A 17,715-nucleotide genomic window follows, 5' to 3' on the forward strand; every position below is an offset into this window, starting at 1 on the left:
TGTTCAATTTATGTCTCAGTTGTTGAATCATGTTCATACAAATATTTACATATGTTAAGTTTGCTGAAAAAAACGCTGTTAACAGTGAGAGAACGTTTCTTTTTTTGCTGAGTTTAGCAAAGCAAAATCATATAGAATTGGAAAACCAGACATAGCAATGATTTGCTTTCCTCCATCTTTTTTGTTGTGCTTGCTCAGAACTAATGACAGGCTGAACTGTGTTTCATGAGCAATCTTCTACTACTCACCTACTTGGTTAACCGCAGTGGTGGCAACGTGAAATTTGCATAAAGTACAGCAGAGCACCGCTCCTGCTCGTGCTCCTGTTGGAAATAATGGGGGGGCGGAACTTTCTCTGGCGAATTCGGAAGTGGTGGAACACCTACTTGACTCTGACATGCCAAGGGTTAATCCAAGATGGCCAGGGTTGATGCTTTTTATGATTTAAAATGAAGGTGTCAAGTATTGCATGGTTATTATGTAAAATAACCGAGGTGATGAGGCATACAGTATGTAGAACCTTCACCAGTGGATCCACCACTCAACAACAACAGCTATCAAGCGCAAGGGGTAGTATTTGTAGGTATTCAACTGAATCTTCAATCAATGGTTGTATGGCCCTATTGTACAGAAACCACGGGGAGCCTTCTCAAGTTGTTCAGTAAGAATGTTAGCTATGTTAAAATATTGAGTACTATGTACCATTGAGTCTGGATGTAAATGCAATGCTGCCGTGACGTACTGTCATAGTTACAGATGTATCGGAAGAGAGAACCCAGAAGACTTCAAATGTGTCTTGTGTGTTTTACAGGTTGGAGAGCATGGAGCTTCCCTCTGTTGGTGCTAAGAGTGTCATTGTAATGTTGTTGGCAGCCCCCGTCAATCCTTCTCACATAAACATGATCCAAGGTAAAAAAAAGGAAAGAAAAAAACAACACACACTGGTGACACACACAATTACATTTATTGTTTAGTTCCTGTCATGAATGAACTGGATCGAGATCAAATTGATCCTAACCATAGTTGTTTTATATCCAAAGCCAATGTCCGTATTTGGTCCTGCAGGTACCAATGCCATCCTACCTGACCTTCCAGCAGTAGGAGGAAACGAGGGAGTGGCCCAGGTGATCCCAAGAGATGCTGGTTTAGGTGCGTTAATACTTGAATGCTCACAAGATACTACTGAGCTGAAATATCTGTCTAGGTTTACATTCAAGCCCTTCATGCCTTAGAAACCAGGGGCATCATTTATAAACTGTGCAAATCTACTAAATATACCCCAAATGTCACGTTCTGACCTTTATTAACGTTGTTTTGTCGTTATATAGTATGGTCAGGGCCTGAGTTGGGGTGGGCAGTCTATGTTTGTTTTCTATGATTTTGGGATTTCTATGTTTTGACCTAGTATGGTTCTCAATCAGAGGCAGGTGTCATTAGTTGTCTCTGATTGAGAATCATACTTAGGTAGCCTGTGTTTCACCGTTTGTTGGGGGGTGTTTTTTTATTTTTCTTTTTTTTCGTGTCTGTGTTTTTCACCACAGTACTGTTTCGGTTTTGTCATTTCACGTATTCGTTTATTGTTTTTGTATTTCATAGTGTTCAGTGTTGTTGTTATTAAAAACGATATGGACACTTACCACGCCGCATATTGGTCCTCCGATCCTTCTCGCCTCTCCTCTTCAGACGAAGAGGAGAAAAACCATTACACCAAAGCCAGCTTTCATGCAAAAGTTGTCATTTATAAAACCTGAACTTGATGTGAAAATGTGCTCACCTTCCCGCAAACTTTAGACCATGCATACTGACAGTTTATAGCGGTTGAAGTATTGCGTTGCAATTTTGTTAAAATGGGGGATATGAGGGACAGGCTTATTTATAACAATAAACAGGTTAATAACAATATGCAATCATTTGCCGTTAGTGAGAAGAGAGAAAATACATTTTATTTCTTTGTATTTTAAAAAATGAATAAATAGGCATCTATTTCCTAGGCTATTATTTATTTAATTCACATGATCATTGCATAATAAATTCCTCACCTTTTCTGTGATGGTTTTATAATTACGAGGTAGCATAGGCATAAATAGTTAGCATAGGCCTACAACAAGGATAACAGTCGTCCTATCTCTCATTTAATTGGACCCACTTCACAGCAGCAGAATAGACAAGCTAATTTAAGTATTTTGCTCTATGCCATCCGATCGGGAGCACAGTTTATTAACAGTGGAACAGACAGTTGTAGGTTACTTCTGTAGCTTACTTCTGAATACTTTAATTTCACATTTCTTGAGTAGACAATTTTGCATTCATACACATAATCCATTTTTTCATCACCATCAATAAATTCTTCACCTTTTCTGGTCATGATGGGTTCATATTCTCGTAGTAGCCATAGCCTACACAAATTATCATGCGCATCTCTCATTTAATTGGGCCTATTAGATAGGCTATTATTTCAAGTATTTTGCTCTATGTATCAGAAAGGAAGCTGGTTTATAACATACAGTAGAATTGAACAGGTGAACAGAGAGTTGATATTTTGCATTGATGTGTGTATGGCTACCACCATGAGTAGATCATGTTTCAGAATTCGGGCAGAGCAGCATAGGTTTGAGAATGAGTAAATCCAAAACATTGGTCCCTATTAAATTCAGACGGTCTGTTACAGGTCCACAGCAATTTGCAATTGTTGTTGTCTTTCATAAACCTTTTGTCTGTCAGATAGCCTAGGCCTACAGTAAATGTCACTGCAAAAGTTTAACATTCTGCCATCACTTTCGAAGACATTTGATCAAGTTTGCTATTGCTATTTCCTTTAGGAAAATGCATCGGCCTAATTCGAATACTTACAAAGTGTACAGCAAATAAGGGAATTATTGTCACCATAAAAGCTGAATGAAGGGCGTTTTTCAAAGTTTCAGGACGGGTCTGATTTATAACGGAAACATGCGAAAATGGCGTGCGCCAATTAGGCCTGGCTCAACTCCATTTAACACCTTTCATCCCAAAGGTGTTCAATGGTGCCGTTGTTGCTCCTAGACGTTTCCACTTCACAATAAAAAAGCACTTACAGTTGACCAGGGCAGCTCTAGCAGGGCAGAAATTTGGCGAGCTGACTTGTTGGAATGGTGACATCCTATGACGGTGCCCCGTTGAAAGTGACTGAGCTCTTCAGTAAGGCCCTTCTACTACCAATATTTGTATATGGAGATTGCATGGCTGTGTGCTAGATTTTATACACCTGTCAGCAACCGGTGTTGCTGAAATGGCCGAATCCACTAATTTGAAGGGGTGTCCACATACTTTTGTATATAGGGTGTATGATTTATGTTTATATGAAATTGTCTCCTCAATACATTTCACATTACAGTTCAAAGGCTAGCCTGCAAACGTCTTTAGAAAAGGTGAACCGTCTGTTCTACCATTACAATCTGAAGCTCAGTTTATCGTACTATTTACTACTGTGAAGTGTGTCCAGTTAAATGATGGGACAAATGGTCATCTATCCTAACTTGTTGTAGGTCTATAGGCTATTCTGCGAATAGCCTATGAAACCACCGCAGTCAGAAAATGTGAGGAATTTATTCGGCAATGATCATGAAAATTAAATAATAGGATACACAGTATAAGCCTATTTCTAATTATTTTAGCATGCAAAGATATAAATTGGGTTTACGCTCTTCTCACTAACCGCAAATGATTGCATCTTGTTACTATATTTCGCCACCTGTTTTTTTGTTACGAATAAGAGTGTCATCATATTACGCATTTGCACAAGGCTACTACGAGGCTACTCATGCCTTCTTGCAATGCAATACGTCAACCACTAGAAGTATCCATGGTCTAAAGTTTGCAGGAGGATAGGTACATTCTTGCGTGAAGTCCAGTTTTTATAAATGCCAACTTTTACATGAACTGGCATACTTATGTTTTGGGACATATTTTGTGCCCACACAATGTTTATAAATTAGGCCCCAGGGCCTTATTCATTAGGGTGGGGTACAGAGTATTCAAACGTTTTGCAACGGAAAACAAAAACAAGTACTTGGACAAGTTTAGGTGGTCCCTCCCTGTTTCAGTCCGTTTTCTTCTATTCGGTGCCTAATGAATACGACCCCGTCCTTTTCTCCCTCTCTCTGAGCAGGGACGTGGAGGACAGCAGCGGTTATAGCTGAAGACGATGTGATCTCGCTGCCCGATGACATCCCCCTGTTCTCTGCAGCCACACTGGGTGTTAACCCCTGCACTGCCTTTAGGATGCTCTCTGACTTTGAGGAGCTGAAACCAGGTGTGCTAAGTTCACCATTTCAACATGTAGATGCTAAGCTAGCTGTTACCCATTTTTGCCCATTGTACCTTTATCCAATACCCTTTTCACACTACTGCGGCTAAGCCAAGCAGTGCTATATGATTCTGGCCTTGTTACACATCCACTTAAGTTGCTGAAAAGTGTTAGGTTCTGATTTTCAGAGTAAAAACTCAACAGACACTATGAAAGCTTCCCAGCGGATCAATACAGTTGCAATTGACAAAAACCTTTTCACACAAGCACTGATATTTAACCCTTCCTCCGAGTCTCCTACATATCTGTACAAACATTGTGTATTTCCTGCCTACACTGTGATACGGGCCATAAACTTTTATTTCTCCCTTAACGCAGCCTGACCTGATCTCAAACCCCCCCCCCCCCCTTTCATAACTAATCCATGGCTCTCTCTCCCCTTATCAATGTCTGCCACATGAGATCGCTTTAACTACCCTCAGTACATTCCAAACTTAATTGCCCCCACCATATACTTTCCTCCTTCAGTTGGCCAAGGGGCTATTAACACCAGAGGATAATGGTTATGGCACCACTCACTCTATTACAACTAATGATTAATAAGAATTTAAAGTTCATAATTCCAAACCTATCAAAAGGAACATGAAAGTAAAATGTCAGAGCCAGGTTGGCCCAATAAGTGAAAAGGATACAGTCTTTTATACAGAACCTAACCTTCCTTCATCACAGTACACTATATAATATGTGTATTGCACTGCTCTTTGTATGTGAGTTCATTCCAGGTGACACAGTGATCCAGAATGCAGCCAACAGATGTGTGGATCAGGCTGTCATATGAGATTGCTGTTGCAAGGGAGATCCAAACCATCAACGTGGTCAGAGACAGGTAAATCCAAACGGCCAGTTTGTATTCATTAGGGCATGCAACTCAAAAATGAGTTTTTCTTCTGGGTCAAGTCCAGGTAGCCCCTCTATTCCCTCCCCGTTTCAGTCTGATTTCTTTGGTGCCGAGTGAATAGAACCAATGCATACTGCACTAAGCTACATTTCTAAAAGAGAACATCTGAATTAGTGACTGATTAAGAATGTGACCTTTCAGCAGCTGAAGTAAAACAATTTAGGGGGGGGGGGATTCCAGCCCTCATGATACCACTGGGTTATCAGCTGGGAAACTGATATAATGAAAACAGCACTGAGTCTTGTTCTATAACCGGGTTGTTGTAAGTAACCCACTGTCATAATATAGCCCATTACCCTAATAAAGTGATGTCTATGCGTGAGAGAGACTGCTATAGAAACTTCCTTAGAGAGCAGTGATTATTTTAAGCAAGGTTGCGTGTTCAAGAAGGCCCGTGTTGAAGAACGGCATGTACTTGTGTGCCCCTTTTCACAGGCCAGACCTCACACAGCTTATTGACAGGCTGAAGGCCATGGGCGCCAGTCACGTGATCAAAGAGGAGACCCTGAGGCGGCATTGATATCTGATCAAGTAAATAGTCCCCACCCCCACTTTTTCAGAGTTGGAGGGTCGGTGGTGACGTAGGGAGGGATGGCCAAGCAGCCAATCACTGTTCCTGTGGTAAGACTGCTACTTCCTGTAATACTACCCTTTTCTAGCACGTTCCTCTAGGAACTATTTCAACAGACCGTTTTCTCTCTCCCTCTCACAGACATGGTGATATCTTTAAATGCGAATACCTATGGAAACCACTTGTGTGTTGTACGTACTTACAAAAAAAATATTGTCTGTCCTCTTCCCAGAGCGCCCTGATCTTCAAAAATGTGCAAGGGTTCTGGGTCACCCAGTGGAAGATAACCCACTCTCGGGGTGAGCCAGGAGTATTTAGATACAATACATACACACACACAAAATATGTAGGAGTCTGGAGAGACAGGTCTTTGCTCTGCATTCTTCACATTCCATTATGGTAGGTCCAAGCTATGAGTGAGACACATGATACTTTTAATTTTGTCCCTCTGAATGTCCAGTATCAAACATTACTTTCAATAGCCTGCCGGTATGATGCTTTATAACCTGTTATATGGATGAGTTTTTATAATGTCTCTTTTAATAAGGCTTTTAATAAACTCAGCAAAAAAGAAACGTCCCGTTTTCAGGACCCTGTCTTTCAAAGATAATTCCTAAAAATCCAAATAACTTCACAGATCTTCATTGTAAAGGGTTTAAACACTGTTTACCATGTTTGTTTAATGAACAAAAAACAATCAATTAACATGCACCTGTGGAACGGTCGTTAAGACACTAACAATTTACAGGCGGTAGGCAATTAAGGTCACAGTTATGAAAACTTAGGACACTAAAGAGGCCTTTCTACTGACTCTGAAAAACACCAAAATAATGATGCCCAGGGTCCCTGCTCATCTACGTGAACGTGCCTTAGGCATGCTGCAAGGAGGCATGAGGACTGCAGACGTGGCCATTGCAATAAATTGTAATGTTCGTACTGTGAGACGCCTAAGACAGGACAGACAGCTGATCGTCCTCACAGTGGCAGACCATGTCACAATACCTGCACAGGATCGGTACATCTGAACATTATACATGTGGGACAGGTACAGGATGCAACAACAACTGCCCGAGTTACACCAGGAACGCACAATCCATTGCTCAGACTGTCCGCAATAGGCTGAGAGAGGCTGGACCGAGAGAGGCTGGACCCTCCAGCATGACAATGCCACCAGCCATACTGCTCATACTGTGCGTGATTTCCTGCAAGACAGGAATGTCAGTGTTCTGCCATGGCCAGCAAGTAGCCCGGATCTCAATCCTACTGAGCACGTCTGGGACCTGTTGGATCGGAGGGTGAGGGCTAGGGCCATTCCCCCCAGAAATGTCCAGGAACTTGCAGGTGCCTTGGTGGAAGAGTGGGGTAACATCTCACAGCAAGAACTGGCACATCTGGTGCAGTCCATGAGGAGGAGATGCACTGCAGTACTTAATGCAGCTGGTGGCCACACCAGATACTCACTGTTACTTTTGATTTTGACCCACCCCCCCTCCCTTTGTTCAGGGACACATTATTCCATTTCTGTTAGTCACGTGTCTGTGGAACTTGTTCAGTTTATGTCTCAGTTGTTGAATCTTGTTATGTTCATACAAATATTTACACGTTAAGTTTGCTGAAAATAAATGCAGTTGACAGTGAGAGGACATTTCTTTTTTTGCTGAGTTTATGTTATGTCTCTATGTATCTTTCTGTCTCTCCAGATGAGGGGGTCTTACAGGGACTGCTGGATGAGCTCTGCTCCCTGATCCGCCAGGGAAAACTGACCGCACCTGCCTGTTCCGAGGTAGGCCTCCAAGACTTCCGGCAAGCACTGGACACTGCCATGCAGCCGTTCACCTCAGCCAAACAGGTCCTGGTTGTGTGACCCTTCTTTTGACCAGCCCCAGCTGTTCTCAGGGTCATGTTCATTAGGCACCAAACGGAAGAAAATGGACTGAAACAGGAAGGGACTACCTGGTCTAATAAGAAACAGTCTTTTGCACTGGGTGCCCAAATGAATACGACCCTGCATACAAAACGAAGTCCCGGCACGTTCAACGGTTGCAGCCCCAAGGCTGCCGCTTCATCATTGTCGGAAAAACATTGCTCAAGCACACGTATTTTCCGTAGAGGCTCAAAGTCCACTATACAGCTCCAGAATTACTGGCACCCCCGACTGGCAATGCACAAACAATACTATAAACAATATAATTATAGAGAGAAAATCAAAATACCAACATGTGAGAAATACTGTACTTTATTAATGTTTCAATGGAACCAACCAAAATCATAAAATTATTTAAAACAAAATCAATTGAACCAGAATTATTGGCACTCCTCATTTAGTACTTAGTGCAACCACCTCTGGTAAGGATAACAGCATGGAGTCTTTTCCTGTAATGTTTGACAAGGTTAAGGAACACATTTGGAGGGATTTTGGACCATTCCTCTATGCAGATCCTTTCAAGATCCTTCACATTCTTGGGTTTGCGCTTATCAACTGCCCTCTTCCACTCAGCCCACAGGTTTTCGTTTGGATTGAGGTCCGGCGACTGAGATGGCCATGGCAGAACATCGATTTTGTTGACACAGAACCCTTTCTGTGTGAATCTTAAGGTATGTTTCGGGCCATTGTCTTGTTGGAAAGTCCACCAACGGCCAAGTCCCAGCCTTCTGGCAGAGGCAACCAGATTGTCAGCCAAAATGACCTGATACTTGGTGGAATTCATTATGCCATCAATCTTAACCAGTGCCCCTGGACCTCTGGAATTAAAACAGCCCCAAAACATCACTAATCCACCACCATATTTCACCGTGGGTATGAGTTGCCTCTCCTTGTATGCATCTCTGTTTCGACGCCAAACATGCCGATGCTGTATCTGACCAAAACTTTTGATTTGTCTCATCTGACCAGAGCACCTTCTTCCAGTCATAATTTAAAGGATGTTTGGCAAACTCCAAGCACTTGCGTCTGTGTCTTGTGGTCAGAAAGGGCTTTCTTCTGGCAACCCTTCCAAAGAGCCTGTGGTTGTGGAGGAGCCGTCTGATGGTGCTTTTTGAAACCTGGTGACCACAAGACGCCACCAAGGCCTGCAATTCTTTCACAGTGATTCTTGGGGATTTTGTTGCTTCTCTCACTATCCTCCTCCCTATCCTGGGGGGCAAAATGCATTTGCGTTTTGAAGTTTTCAACTATTCCATATCTTTTGCATTTTTTAATAATTGCCCTGACAGTGCTCAGTTGTATATTCAATCTTTTGTGGATCTTCTTGTAGCCATTACCAGATTTATGAAGGTCTACGACCATCTGTCTCTTTTGAACTGCCAGTTCTTTTGTTTTCTTCATGGTGTTGGATGACAGTGGGATATTGCATGTGTGTTACCTCATTTTTATACCCTAGTGAAACAGGAAGTGATGGATATGCTCAATATAGTTCCTTAAGGCTTAGATAAACTTAAATAAGTGGAATTTAATTTGTGGTTTATTTTTGGTAGATGTTAATTACAATAATCTTTAAGGGTGCCATTAATTGCGAAACCTTGATTTGGAGGACATTGATTTTAATTAAATCAATAAATGATTTTGGTTGTTTCCATTGAAACATTAATAAAGTATCGTGTTTCTCACATGTTGGTATTTTGAGTTTATCTCTACAATTATATTGTTTATATTTGTTTAAGCGTTATTTGTGCATTGCCAGTCAGTGGTGCCAGTAATTTTGGAGCCCACTGTATATGTTAATAGCACCACTTTAAGTAATCTTTCCTGACAACAGTTCATGGGAAAAAATTCAGAATGGTCATGGATTCCTTGACAACATTATGTATTGTCTACATGTTTATTTCTCCTGCATGGTAACATTGTTATATCCTGGTCCCAGATCGGTTTGTGCTGTCTTGGCAACTCCTATGGTTATTTTTCAGGCAATAGCTCCAGTGGACATTCCTGCAGTCAGCATGCCAATTGCACACTCCCTCAACACTTGAGACATCTTTGGCATTGTGTTGTGTGACAACTGCACATTTTAGAGTGGCCTTACATTGTCCCCAGCACAAGGTGTACCTGTGTAATGATCATGCTGTTTAATCAGCTTCTTGATATGCCACATCTGTCAGGTGGATGGATTGTCTTGGCACATGGAACATTTCTGGGATCTTTCATTTCAGCAAATTAATCATGGGACTAACACTTCGCACATTGTGTTTTATATTTTTGTTTGGTGTAAATCAAAACTAATTTAACACATTATTTAGTATACGTAAAGACAACATAAAATGAAGAATAGTCTGATAGGTGACAATATTAGCTTAACACTTGTGAATGATGTATTATCAATTGTGAATGATGCCCAGAATGTGCAGGAAGGCAAGAAACAGCACATGCCTTTTTTTTTGCATCTTTTTTTCAAATAATAGTTGCACGCCTCATGTAGCCTAGCCCATAGGCCTATGTGTTTTTACAAGGTTTGTATCACAACTAAAGTGGCCAAATAACTTCTTAATATTAAGCACCTTAATTTGCTTTACAACCGGTGTAGTTGTAAAGCTGGCATACATACGTAGATGGCGTGTGAGTTTCAAGTTTGTGGAAGATAATTTTCACCATTAAAAATGCACCTATATAATAAAGCATTACACACAATCGCATTGATTGACTGCATTTAGGAACATTTGCGCTTATAGCCTACTGTGCACCATGTGCGCATTGCTGCGCTTATAATGTGAAGAAATAGCCTAATAGTTTGTCAACATTTTAAGCTAAACGTTCTAACCTGTTGCATAAGCCTCATTGCTTTTAAAAGTTTTTTTGATGTGAGGGGTTGTATATAGCTGCATGTGCGGACTTCCTTGGAAATATTTGAGAAAATATCCTTTCTATTTTATTCAGCCATGTTCAATTGTATTCTTCATACTAGAAAATAATAAAACATAATGCCACGCAATTCTAAGAAAACCTTGTCTGCTAAATGAACTACAGCCATATTAGTGCCAAACATAAGGACAAAATAGACTACATTTTCTTCATATCATGCTTCTTTAGACGAATAAATAGTGGATTTATTGTGATGGTGTAGGCTATATATATATATATAGATTTAATTGACTTGTGTAGATGTTCCTAAGGTCTGCATCAGTGGCTTGAAGGCTATGCCTGGAAGCCAGGAGATAAATCAATTTATGTTAATTAATGGTCAGTTACCGTGAGACGGCAGTTATTTGCTTGACTATCACCGGCTGACAATTTCATGACCGCCACAGCCCTAGGTCCAACTCGATCTTCAAAAGATTATTAAGTGATTTATTAAAATAGGGACTATATAGAAAGAAATTCAAATGAAACCATTGATCATTCTTGCTACAGTCTACCACAAAGGATGGGCCTCTCTAGAGTATCAAAAAGATTTTCAGGTGGTAGAAATTACACCGATTAACATGAGTTCAAATAAGTCACAAAAAGAGTTTTGAAATCAAAGGTCTTCCTATTAAACAACTTTCTTCTAAATTTTCATAGCATAACGTACTTTAACAAGCGTGGTACATGGCTGAAATTGAGATGCACAGACTGGAAAATACCGCATGCAGTTAATCTGTGAATTCTGATTGCTATATTCAAAAAGAGGCATTCTTGACAGATCTGATGTTAGAAAAGGATACATTCATCTATCTGATTAAATCATTCAAGGTAAATGTCCTTAATCGCAACATTTGGGAGAAGGACTCCATAGATTGGAGCAGCCGTTCAGTCATTTCATTGTAGGCAGCCAGAAGTAATGGGTCCATATTTCTGGTGCACATTGAGATCATTAACAGCTTGCCCAGACAATACTGATCACCACAGAGAGAACTGACAACATGGCAACACCAGTCGATGATGCCCTCTCTTTCTCCAGACAATGCTCGTACCTCTCAAAGTCTACCTCTCTAGCAGCACACACGTGGTCGACTCGGCAGTCACTGTTGCATTCTGTCAGGTCGTAGTTGACTGAGTTGAACTCGTAGTACTTCTGCAGGTAGCAGCGGTCGCTGGCCATGCGCTCTACGGCCTGGTGCATGGAGGCCGGGGAGGCATCAGGCACACGAAAGCTCTCAGTGAAGCGGTACTCTTTCTCCCAGCGTGCCTGGGCCACGTTGGCATGGGTCAGGTTCAGGTAGTAGGTCACCATGTCCTGTGGGTTGAGAGACAGATTGGAGACACTAATACCTTTTTCACACTACCGAGTCTAGTTTCGTGAAGTCAAGTCCGAATTGATTTAAAGTGTGTTTTACATGGGTCACTCAGAACACACATTACATCATTAAAAATAGCAATAGGGAACAGCATTGAAGTAAGGGGAACAATGTGGAAAAGAGAGAAGCCATGGCACCATAGTAGCAGCCTAAGCACAGAGCTGCTGTAAATGTGTAGTCATTTTAACCAGCTGTTTTGGCTAACATTGTGTGTTTATTGCTTATATCTGATGGTTTTTACCCACACATTTTGCAGATGGACTGGCAGGTCAACTCTTTTTGGCTTGGCCAGCTACATTTTAGTCATTCAATTTTAGTAGACACTTTTCCATCCAGAGCGACTTAACGGTGCTCAAGTGCACATGGATGGATTCTTCACCTCTGGGATTCAAACCAGGGTTCTTTCGTTACTGGCCTAACGCTCTAACCGCTAGGCTGCCTGCCACCCCCTGCTAGCTGGCAATTTTTTTTACTTGAATGATGTATCTGGACACTACCAGCTGTTTTTCTTGCACCTGGCTGCTTTTGAAAACATCAATTGAGTAGTCACCTTAATCTTGAGAGGAATAGGAGATGCAGTGGGGGAATGCAGTCAGTGCTGTGACCGACGGCTCGTTGTGGGTGCTACACATTGTGAAGGAGAACTCCAGTGGCTACATGTCCTCTACAAGACAATCACCAGACTCCATCTCCATCAGCCATCTCCCTGACAAATGTCATCTGATCAAGCCATGAACTGACCTTCTCCATTTTGTTTTTTGCTTTTAAAGCGCCTTGACATTTTTTTTATTTTATGAAAAGCGCTGTAGAAGTTTAAGAAATTATTATTATTAAAGCAGAAAATACTCCACAAAGCTGGTAGCAGCAGGGTAGCACATCCAGCACAGTTGTCGACCACATGTGTGCTGCTAGAGAGGAAGACAGGAAAGAGCAATGTGAAAAGAAACTGAAACTGAGCCAGCACAGTATGGTTTGGTTCGGCCCTATAGTGTTAATCAGGCAATAATGGAGGAGGCAGAGTGGTAAGATTTTGTTTCTGAGCAACCATTAAATTGACAGATTTTTGGGGCTTTTAAGAAGAGTCCAGCGGCTCTTACTTTGACTAGAAGAGTTTGGGTGTCATATTCAAAGACGCGGATCCCAGGGTTGTTGGCTCCATCTATAACCCCGGGCAAGGTGGTCTTCCAGGGAGTGACACCAGGGGTAAGGAACATGGTACTGATGGGGGAACCTGGGGAAAGACAGTTGGTGAGATACTATAGATTAGAGGAACAAGTACTGTAAATTGGCAGCACACATACATTTTTCTCTGCATCTAATGTTTGAACAATCATGTTCAAATGTTAAATTAGCCTGGTCCCAGATATGTTTGTGCTCTTGCCAATTCTATTGCAATGTTGGCAAAAGAGCAGAAACAGATGGCCCTGCCTAATGTTGAATGTCTTGAGATGGTGGAACAAAGTTTGTAGTATGTGCCTCTGTTAAATTACACTGTACCTTCTGAGCTGTAGAACATGCGGAAGCTGTCAGTGTGATGATGGCCGAAGAACTGTCCGATAATTAGTGAGTGATGCTTCTGGATCAGTTCTAGGTAACGTTTGTTGAAGTTGGGTCGAAACCAAGGCTTATTCCGCTTCTTCTCAAAGAACCCTGGTGGAACGTGGCCAATGATGTAAACCTAAGAGAGAAATTGGTGTGGGATTGCAATTAAATCATAAAAGGATATCCTCAAAGTCTGTATGCAACATCTGCTTTTACAAGTCTCAGACAGGGCTACCTCTTCATGAGAGCTTGATTCCAAATCACCTCCACTACATACAAAGAAAACAGGAGTATGTTATCTCTATATGTCTAACAGATGATTGGCTTTTACTGGCAGAGTTACTAGGCACTTATCTTCTCTTGCTATTTCTTGCAACATAGAGAGCGTGGTAAGACCTTTTCTTTGTTGTTGGCAGCTTCTGTAAGAACTTGGTCTGCCCAGTTGAACTGGCCGGCTGGATCGTCAATGTTTTCTGTGACCTTGTTCTGGTCATAGTATAGGTTAGTGTTGAGGACTACAATCCTGTAACCTGGTCGGTTCAGCAGGTTCTCTGTATAGTATCCACCTATAAAGAATAAAAGGGAAAGACAATACAACTGTTTGGACTGGAGTTGACTAATTCCATTCCAGACTCCATGAACTGGTTTTCCAGACACAGATTAACACTAGCTCTGAACTAAAACGTTGTTTTAATTCATTATTTCAATTGAGCATGCTTTTTAGTCCAGAAGGCTTAATCTGTGGCCCGGAAACTGGCCCCAAGTGGTATACCCCTACCCATATGCACATACTGTATTACCTCAACTACCTCGTACCTCTGCACATTGACTCAGTACTGATATTCCTTGTATATATATTATTTTTATTTTATTACTATTTCCTTTTTTTATTTAGCAAATATGTGTCTTACCTTTTAACTCTAAACTGTTGTGAATGGCTCATAAGTAAGCATTTCACTGTAAAAATCTATACTTGTTGTATTCAGGGCATGTGACCAATATATATATTTTTACTTTACATGACCAGACCTAGGCAGGATCTGTTGTAGCTTACCTGTGCGGAAGGTTGTTTGAGACTCTGGTTCCAACCAGCCCTGCCACAGCTGTGCTGTCTGTTCATAGATGTTGTTCTGGACTGGGGGTAGCTGGCTCTTCGGATGGTAGTCATGATTCCCCAGCGCTGAGTACACTTTAGTACCTGAAAGGTAACATGAGTTGATCATATGGCTTTCACAAATATATCCAAAAGGAAAACAAAATATATTTCAGTTTGGCCCAGAGTGACTTCCCCCTCAAAAGCAATGGAGGTTAGACAAACTTGGAAAAACAAGCTTTATGATGTGGGTGAGGTTGCTGATAATGGAGAGAACCTCCTCTTCTCCCAGATCCTCATTCGGGACATGCGGCGTGTCATCTCTGTGGGGCAAATGTCAGGTTGTTGTAAGGGGCCTCTTTTAGATAAAGTCAATCACATGTGTAGTTTTATATACAGTACATGGGAGCAATCATCAATGTTCTACATTTGACTTTAAGAAGGTAAATGGAGAAGTAGTTACATTTACACACACACACACACACACACACACACACACACACACACACACACACACACACAAGGGCTACATAAAATAAATGTTAGTTTGTTGTACCCTGTCCAGACGATGAAATCCGGATCTGGCAGAATGTATTTCATTGCATACACTGTGGAGTTAATAAGGTCCCATGGCGCATCGCAGAGGTAGTCTCCAAATTGTCCCGCACTGGGCACAGGACGTTTTCCACTAGAAGCACACACAAGCTCAGGATTTCCGGTGTGTTTATAGGTTGGGTCCCAGTGAATATCCGTGATGTGCCAAAAGTTTCCTGGAAAAGTAAGTGCTGATGACACGCAGGTAGATCGACTACAGCCTTATCGAATGGCTATCTAACAACTAACAACACATAGCTGCATTGTTTTCTATTGTTGATCAGGCTATATTAAATACATTATTTACATTGTTGAATGTATATTGTTAGGCTATTTTATGCACTCACCTGACAGCCCCAGAACTTTCCCGCATGTGAAAAGAAGACAGGACAGGAGGATTGTCCGCATCGCAGCCATAGTGACTGTCATGGGGAAGGTAGACTCACTGGACAGACTTCATAGATTACGCCATAATCTATGAAGTCATGACTCATGTCCCTAGTTGAATAGCCTAGTCTCTAAAATGAAAGATAAGAAACAGATGTGTTTAAGGGCTGGGCTGGTTTAAGTTATACTTATTCATCTCTATATTATATTATGCCTACTAATAGACTGCATATATGGTTCAAAATATTTGTCAAAATAGGCTATAAACTTACATGTATTGTGACCTGTAGCAAATACAATTTGTAACACTAATCAACAACCAAATGTAATGTTTTCTTTTGCAATTTGGTTCCAATAAAATGGAGAGTGTGATGACCCAGCAGTAGAACATGTCCTCTGCAACAGGGACACACCCTTTTCATGCCAATTCGATAAAAAGTGACTTTCGTAGTAGGTTAGGACAGCGTCCGGTTTTGTCATTTGACCGGCAAGGGAGAAGGAAGGCAGAGAGCTCTCTTGTTAGAAATTGAAAAGTGTTGCGGTAGCTTTTGATGAAAAATAACATCAAGACAAAGCAACTGCATTATAAGTGGGATGCATTGTTTAGCGCTACATACCGTGGGGATCGTGCTGATTGTACGTAGATTGTGACAGCCGGTTAAATGGCGTCCCTTGAGAAAGCAAGAACAAGATATATGTCAGGAGAAGTGCAGTATTATCATAAGGAGATGTATACTTGGAATACGGAGGGGGAAAGAGAGGCAGAGGAGGTCTGAGAGAGGGAGGAAGGTGGTGAGCTTGAGTCTGTGAAAAATGGCTGAAAAAAGGGAGATTGTTTGCTAAAGAAGAATGGTAGAACGTGTAAGCAGAGTGCGCTGAAGACAGGAGGAGAAATGGAAGTGATTGAAGGTGAAGTATTGGAGGTGGTAGGTGTGGTGAAGTTCTCAGAGCCCGAAGCTTGCACCGAGGGTCAGGATAAAGATAAGACTGACACTAGGAGTGAAGTTTTTGGAAAAAGGGGACCCTTGCCTTTTGGCTGATCCATTTGTGGTTTCATAGTGGGTGAAAACAGAGATGGGTGCTGTGGAATTGGTGAAGGTAACCAGAAATGGTCTTGTGAGAATTGTGTTTCTGCTGGTCAGAGAGAACAGGCGCTCCGTGTTAAACGAATGGGGACAAGAGATGTGAATTGTTTTGCTGTCAAGCAAAGGGCGTGGTTACTGGGGTAGCTGTAAATGTGATAGTTGACCAATGAAAGGGAAAGATTACCCTTCAATTTTGCTATCCCTAACCCTTTCCTAACCTTAAACTTGGTCTCCTAACCTGCTGCATAAGTTCTCCTATCCTGCTTAGGGTGACCACATTTAAAATATGTTTGATCTTGCGGAAATCCTCCCCACACCACAGCACAGACAATGAAAGCTCTTACAATATTCGATGATGACATTTCTCTGAAACAGGCTATAGGCTACATGTGCACCACCAAGTCAGAACAGTGTATTCTAAGTTATGAGGGGAAAAGGGACCAAATTATTAGGGTGAGGCACAGCTTACTACACAATGTACACGTAGTATTACTTTCTTAGCTACAGTACACATATCTCCCTGGCATATTACATAATTTATGTAGCAGCATACAAGCCATTTTTGGACTCCCCTTGTTGTTCTGTGCCCACTTCAACAGGAAGGTGGCTTGGTGGTCCTTCGTTGGAAAATTCTGTCACCAAACGTTGTCATCAAAGTCTGGCATTCTCTGGATTTATGGTGCTTTCAAGACATCTGGGAACTCTGGGGGGGGGGGGGGGGGGGACAAGGTTGAATTATGATGTCAGTTATCTTCAGGTCGGCGCTCTAGAAAGATGCCTGAGTCCCCGACTTGGAATTCCGAGTTGGATGACCGTTCAGTTGTCTTGAACTCACTGAAGTCTGAGATTTCACAGTTCCGAGTTTCCAGTGGTTTTGAATGCGGCAGAAGTTCATAATGGTAAATAAGTATTTTGCAATGTTTTCCCAAAATTCTGACACAAATTTACATTCAAAGAACAAGTGAGACAGATTCTCACCTTCTTTTTCACAGAAAA

At 41.6% G+C, this 17,715-nt stretch overlaps 1 protein-coding gene and 1 pseudogene across 1 annotated transcript; one reads left to right on the forward strand and one right to left on the reverse strand.

The window, feature by feature from the left end:
• The first annotated feature begins 449 nt into the window (after window positions 1-449).
• On the forward strand, window positions 450-10,744 carry LOC139394059 (enoyl-[acyl-carrier-protein] reductase, mitochondrial-like; annotated as a pseudogene).
• Window positions 10,745-11,075: 331 nt separating this feature from the next.
• Window positions 11,076-16,440, reverse strand: LOC139394043 (sphingomyelin phosphodiesterase acid like 3B). The gene is made up of 9 exons (XM_071142118.1): window positions 16,252-16,440; window positions 15,595-15,765; window positions 15,210-15,423; window positions 14,879-14,976; window positions 14,615-14,758; window positions 13,957-14,126; window positions 13,516-13,696; window positions 13,116-13,249; window positions 11,076-11,957 (listed from the first exon to the last, which is right to left on the reverse strand). Exons 2-9 carry the CDS (start codon window positions 15,674-15,676, stop codon window positions 11,595-11,597), a joined length of 1,386 nt encoding a protein of 461 aa, XP_070998219.1. The 5' UTR covers window positions 15,677-15,765; window positions 16,252-16,440; the 3' UTR covers window positions 11,076-11,594.
• Window positions 16,441-17,715: the final 1,275 nt, after the last annotated feature.

The sequence above is a fragment of the Oncorhynchus clarkii genome, chromosome 3 (assembly GCF_045791955.1).
Source record: "Oncorhynchus clarkii lewisi isolate Uvic-CL-2024 chromosome 3, UVic_Ocla_1.0, whole genome shotgun sequence".
NCBI lineage: Eukaryota > Metazoa > Chordata > Actinopteri > Salmoniformes > Salmonidae > Oncorhynchus > Oncorhynchus clarkii.

What these genes read in the sequence shown, in the direction of transcription:
- LOC139394043 (XM_071142118.1), bottom strand. Translation starts at nt 15,676, where the DNA reads ATGACAGTCACTATGGCTGCGATGCGGACAATCCTCCTGTCCTGTCTT. An exon ending in TCAAACAACCTTCCGCACAG is followed by an intron (nt 14,127 to 14,614) that starts GTAAGCTACAAC and finishes TATTCTTTATAG; the next exon opens with GTGGATACTATACAGAGAAC. An exon ending in CTGCCAACAACAAAGAAAAG is followed by an intron (nt 13,697 to 13,956) that starts GTCTTACCACGC and finishes TTTCTCTCTTAG; the next exon opens with GTTTACATCATTGGCCACGT.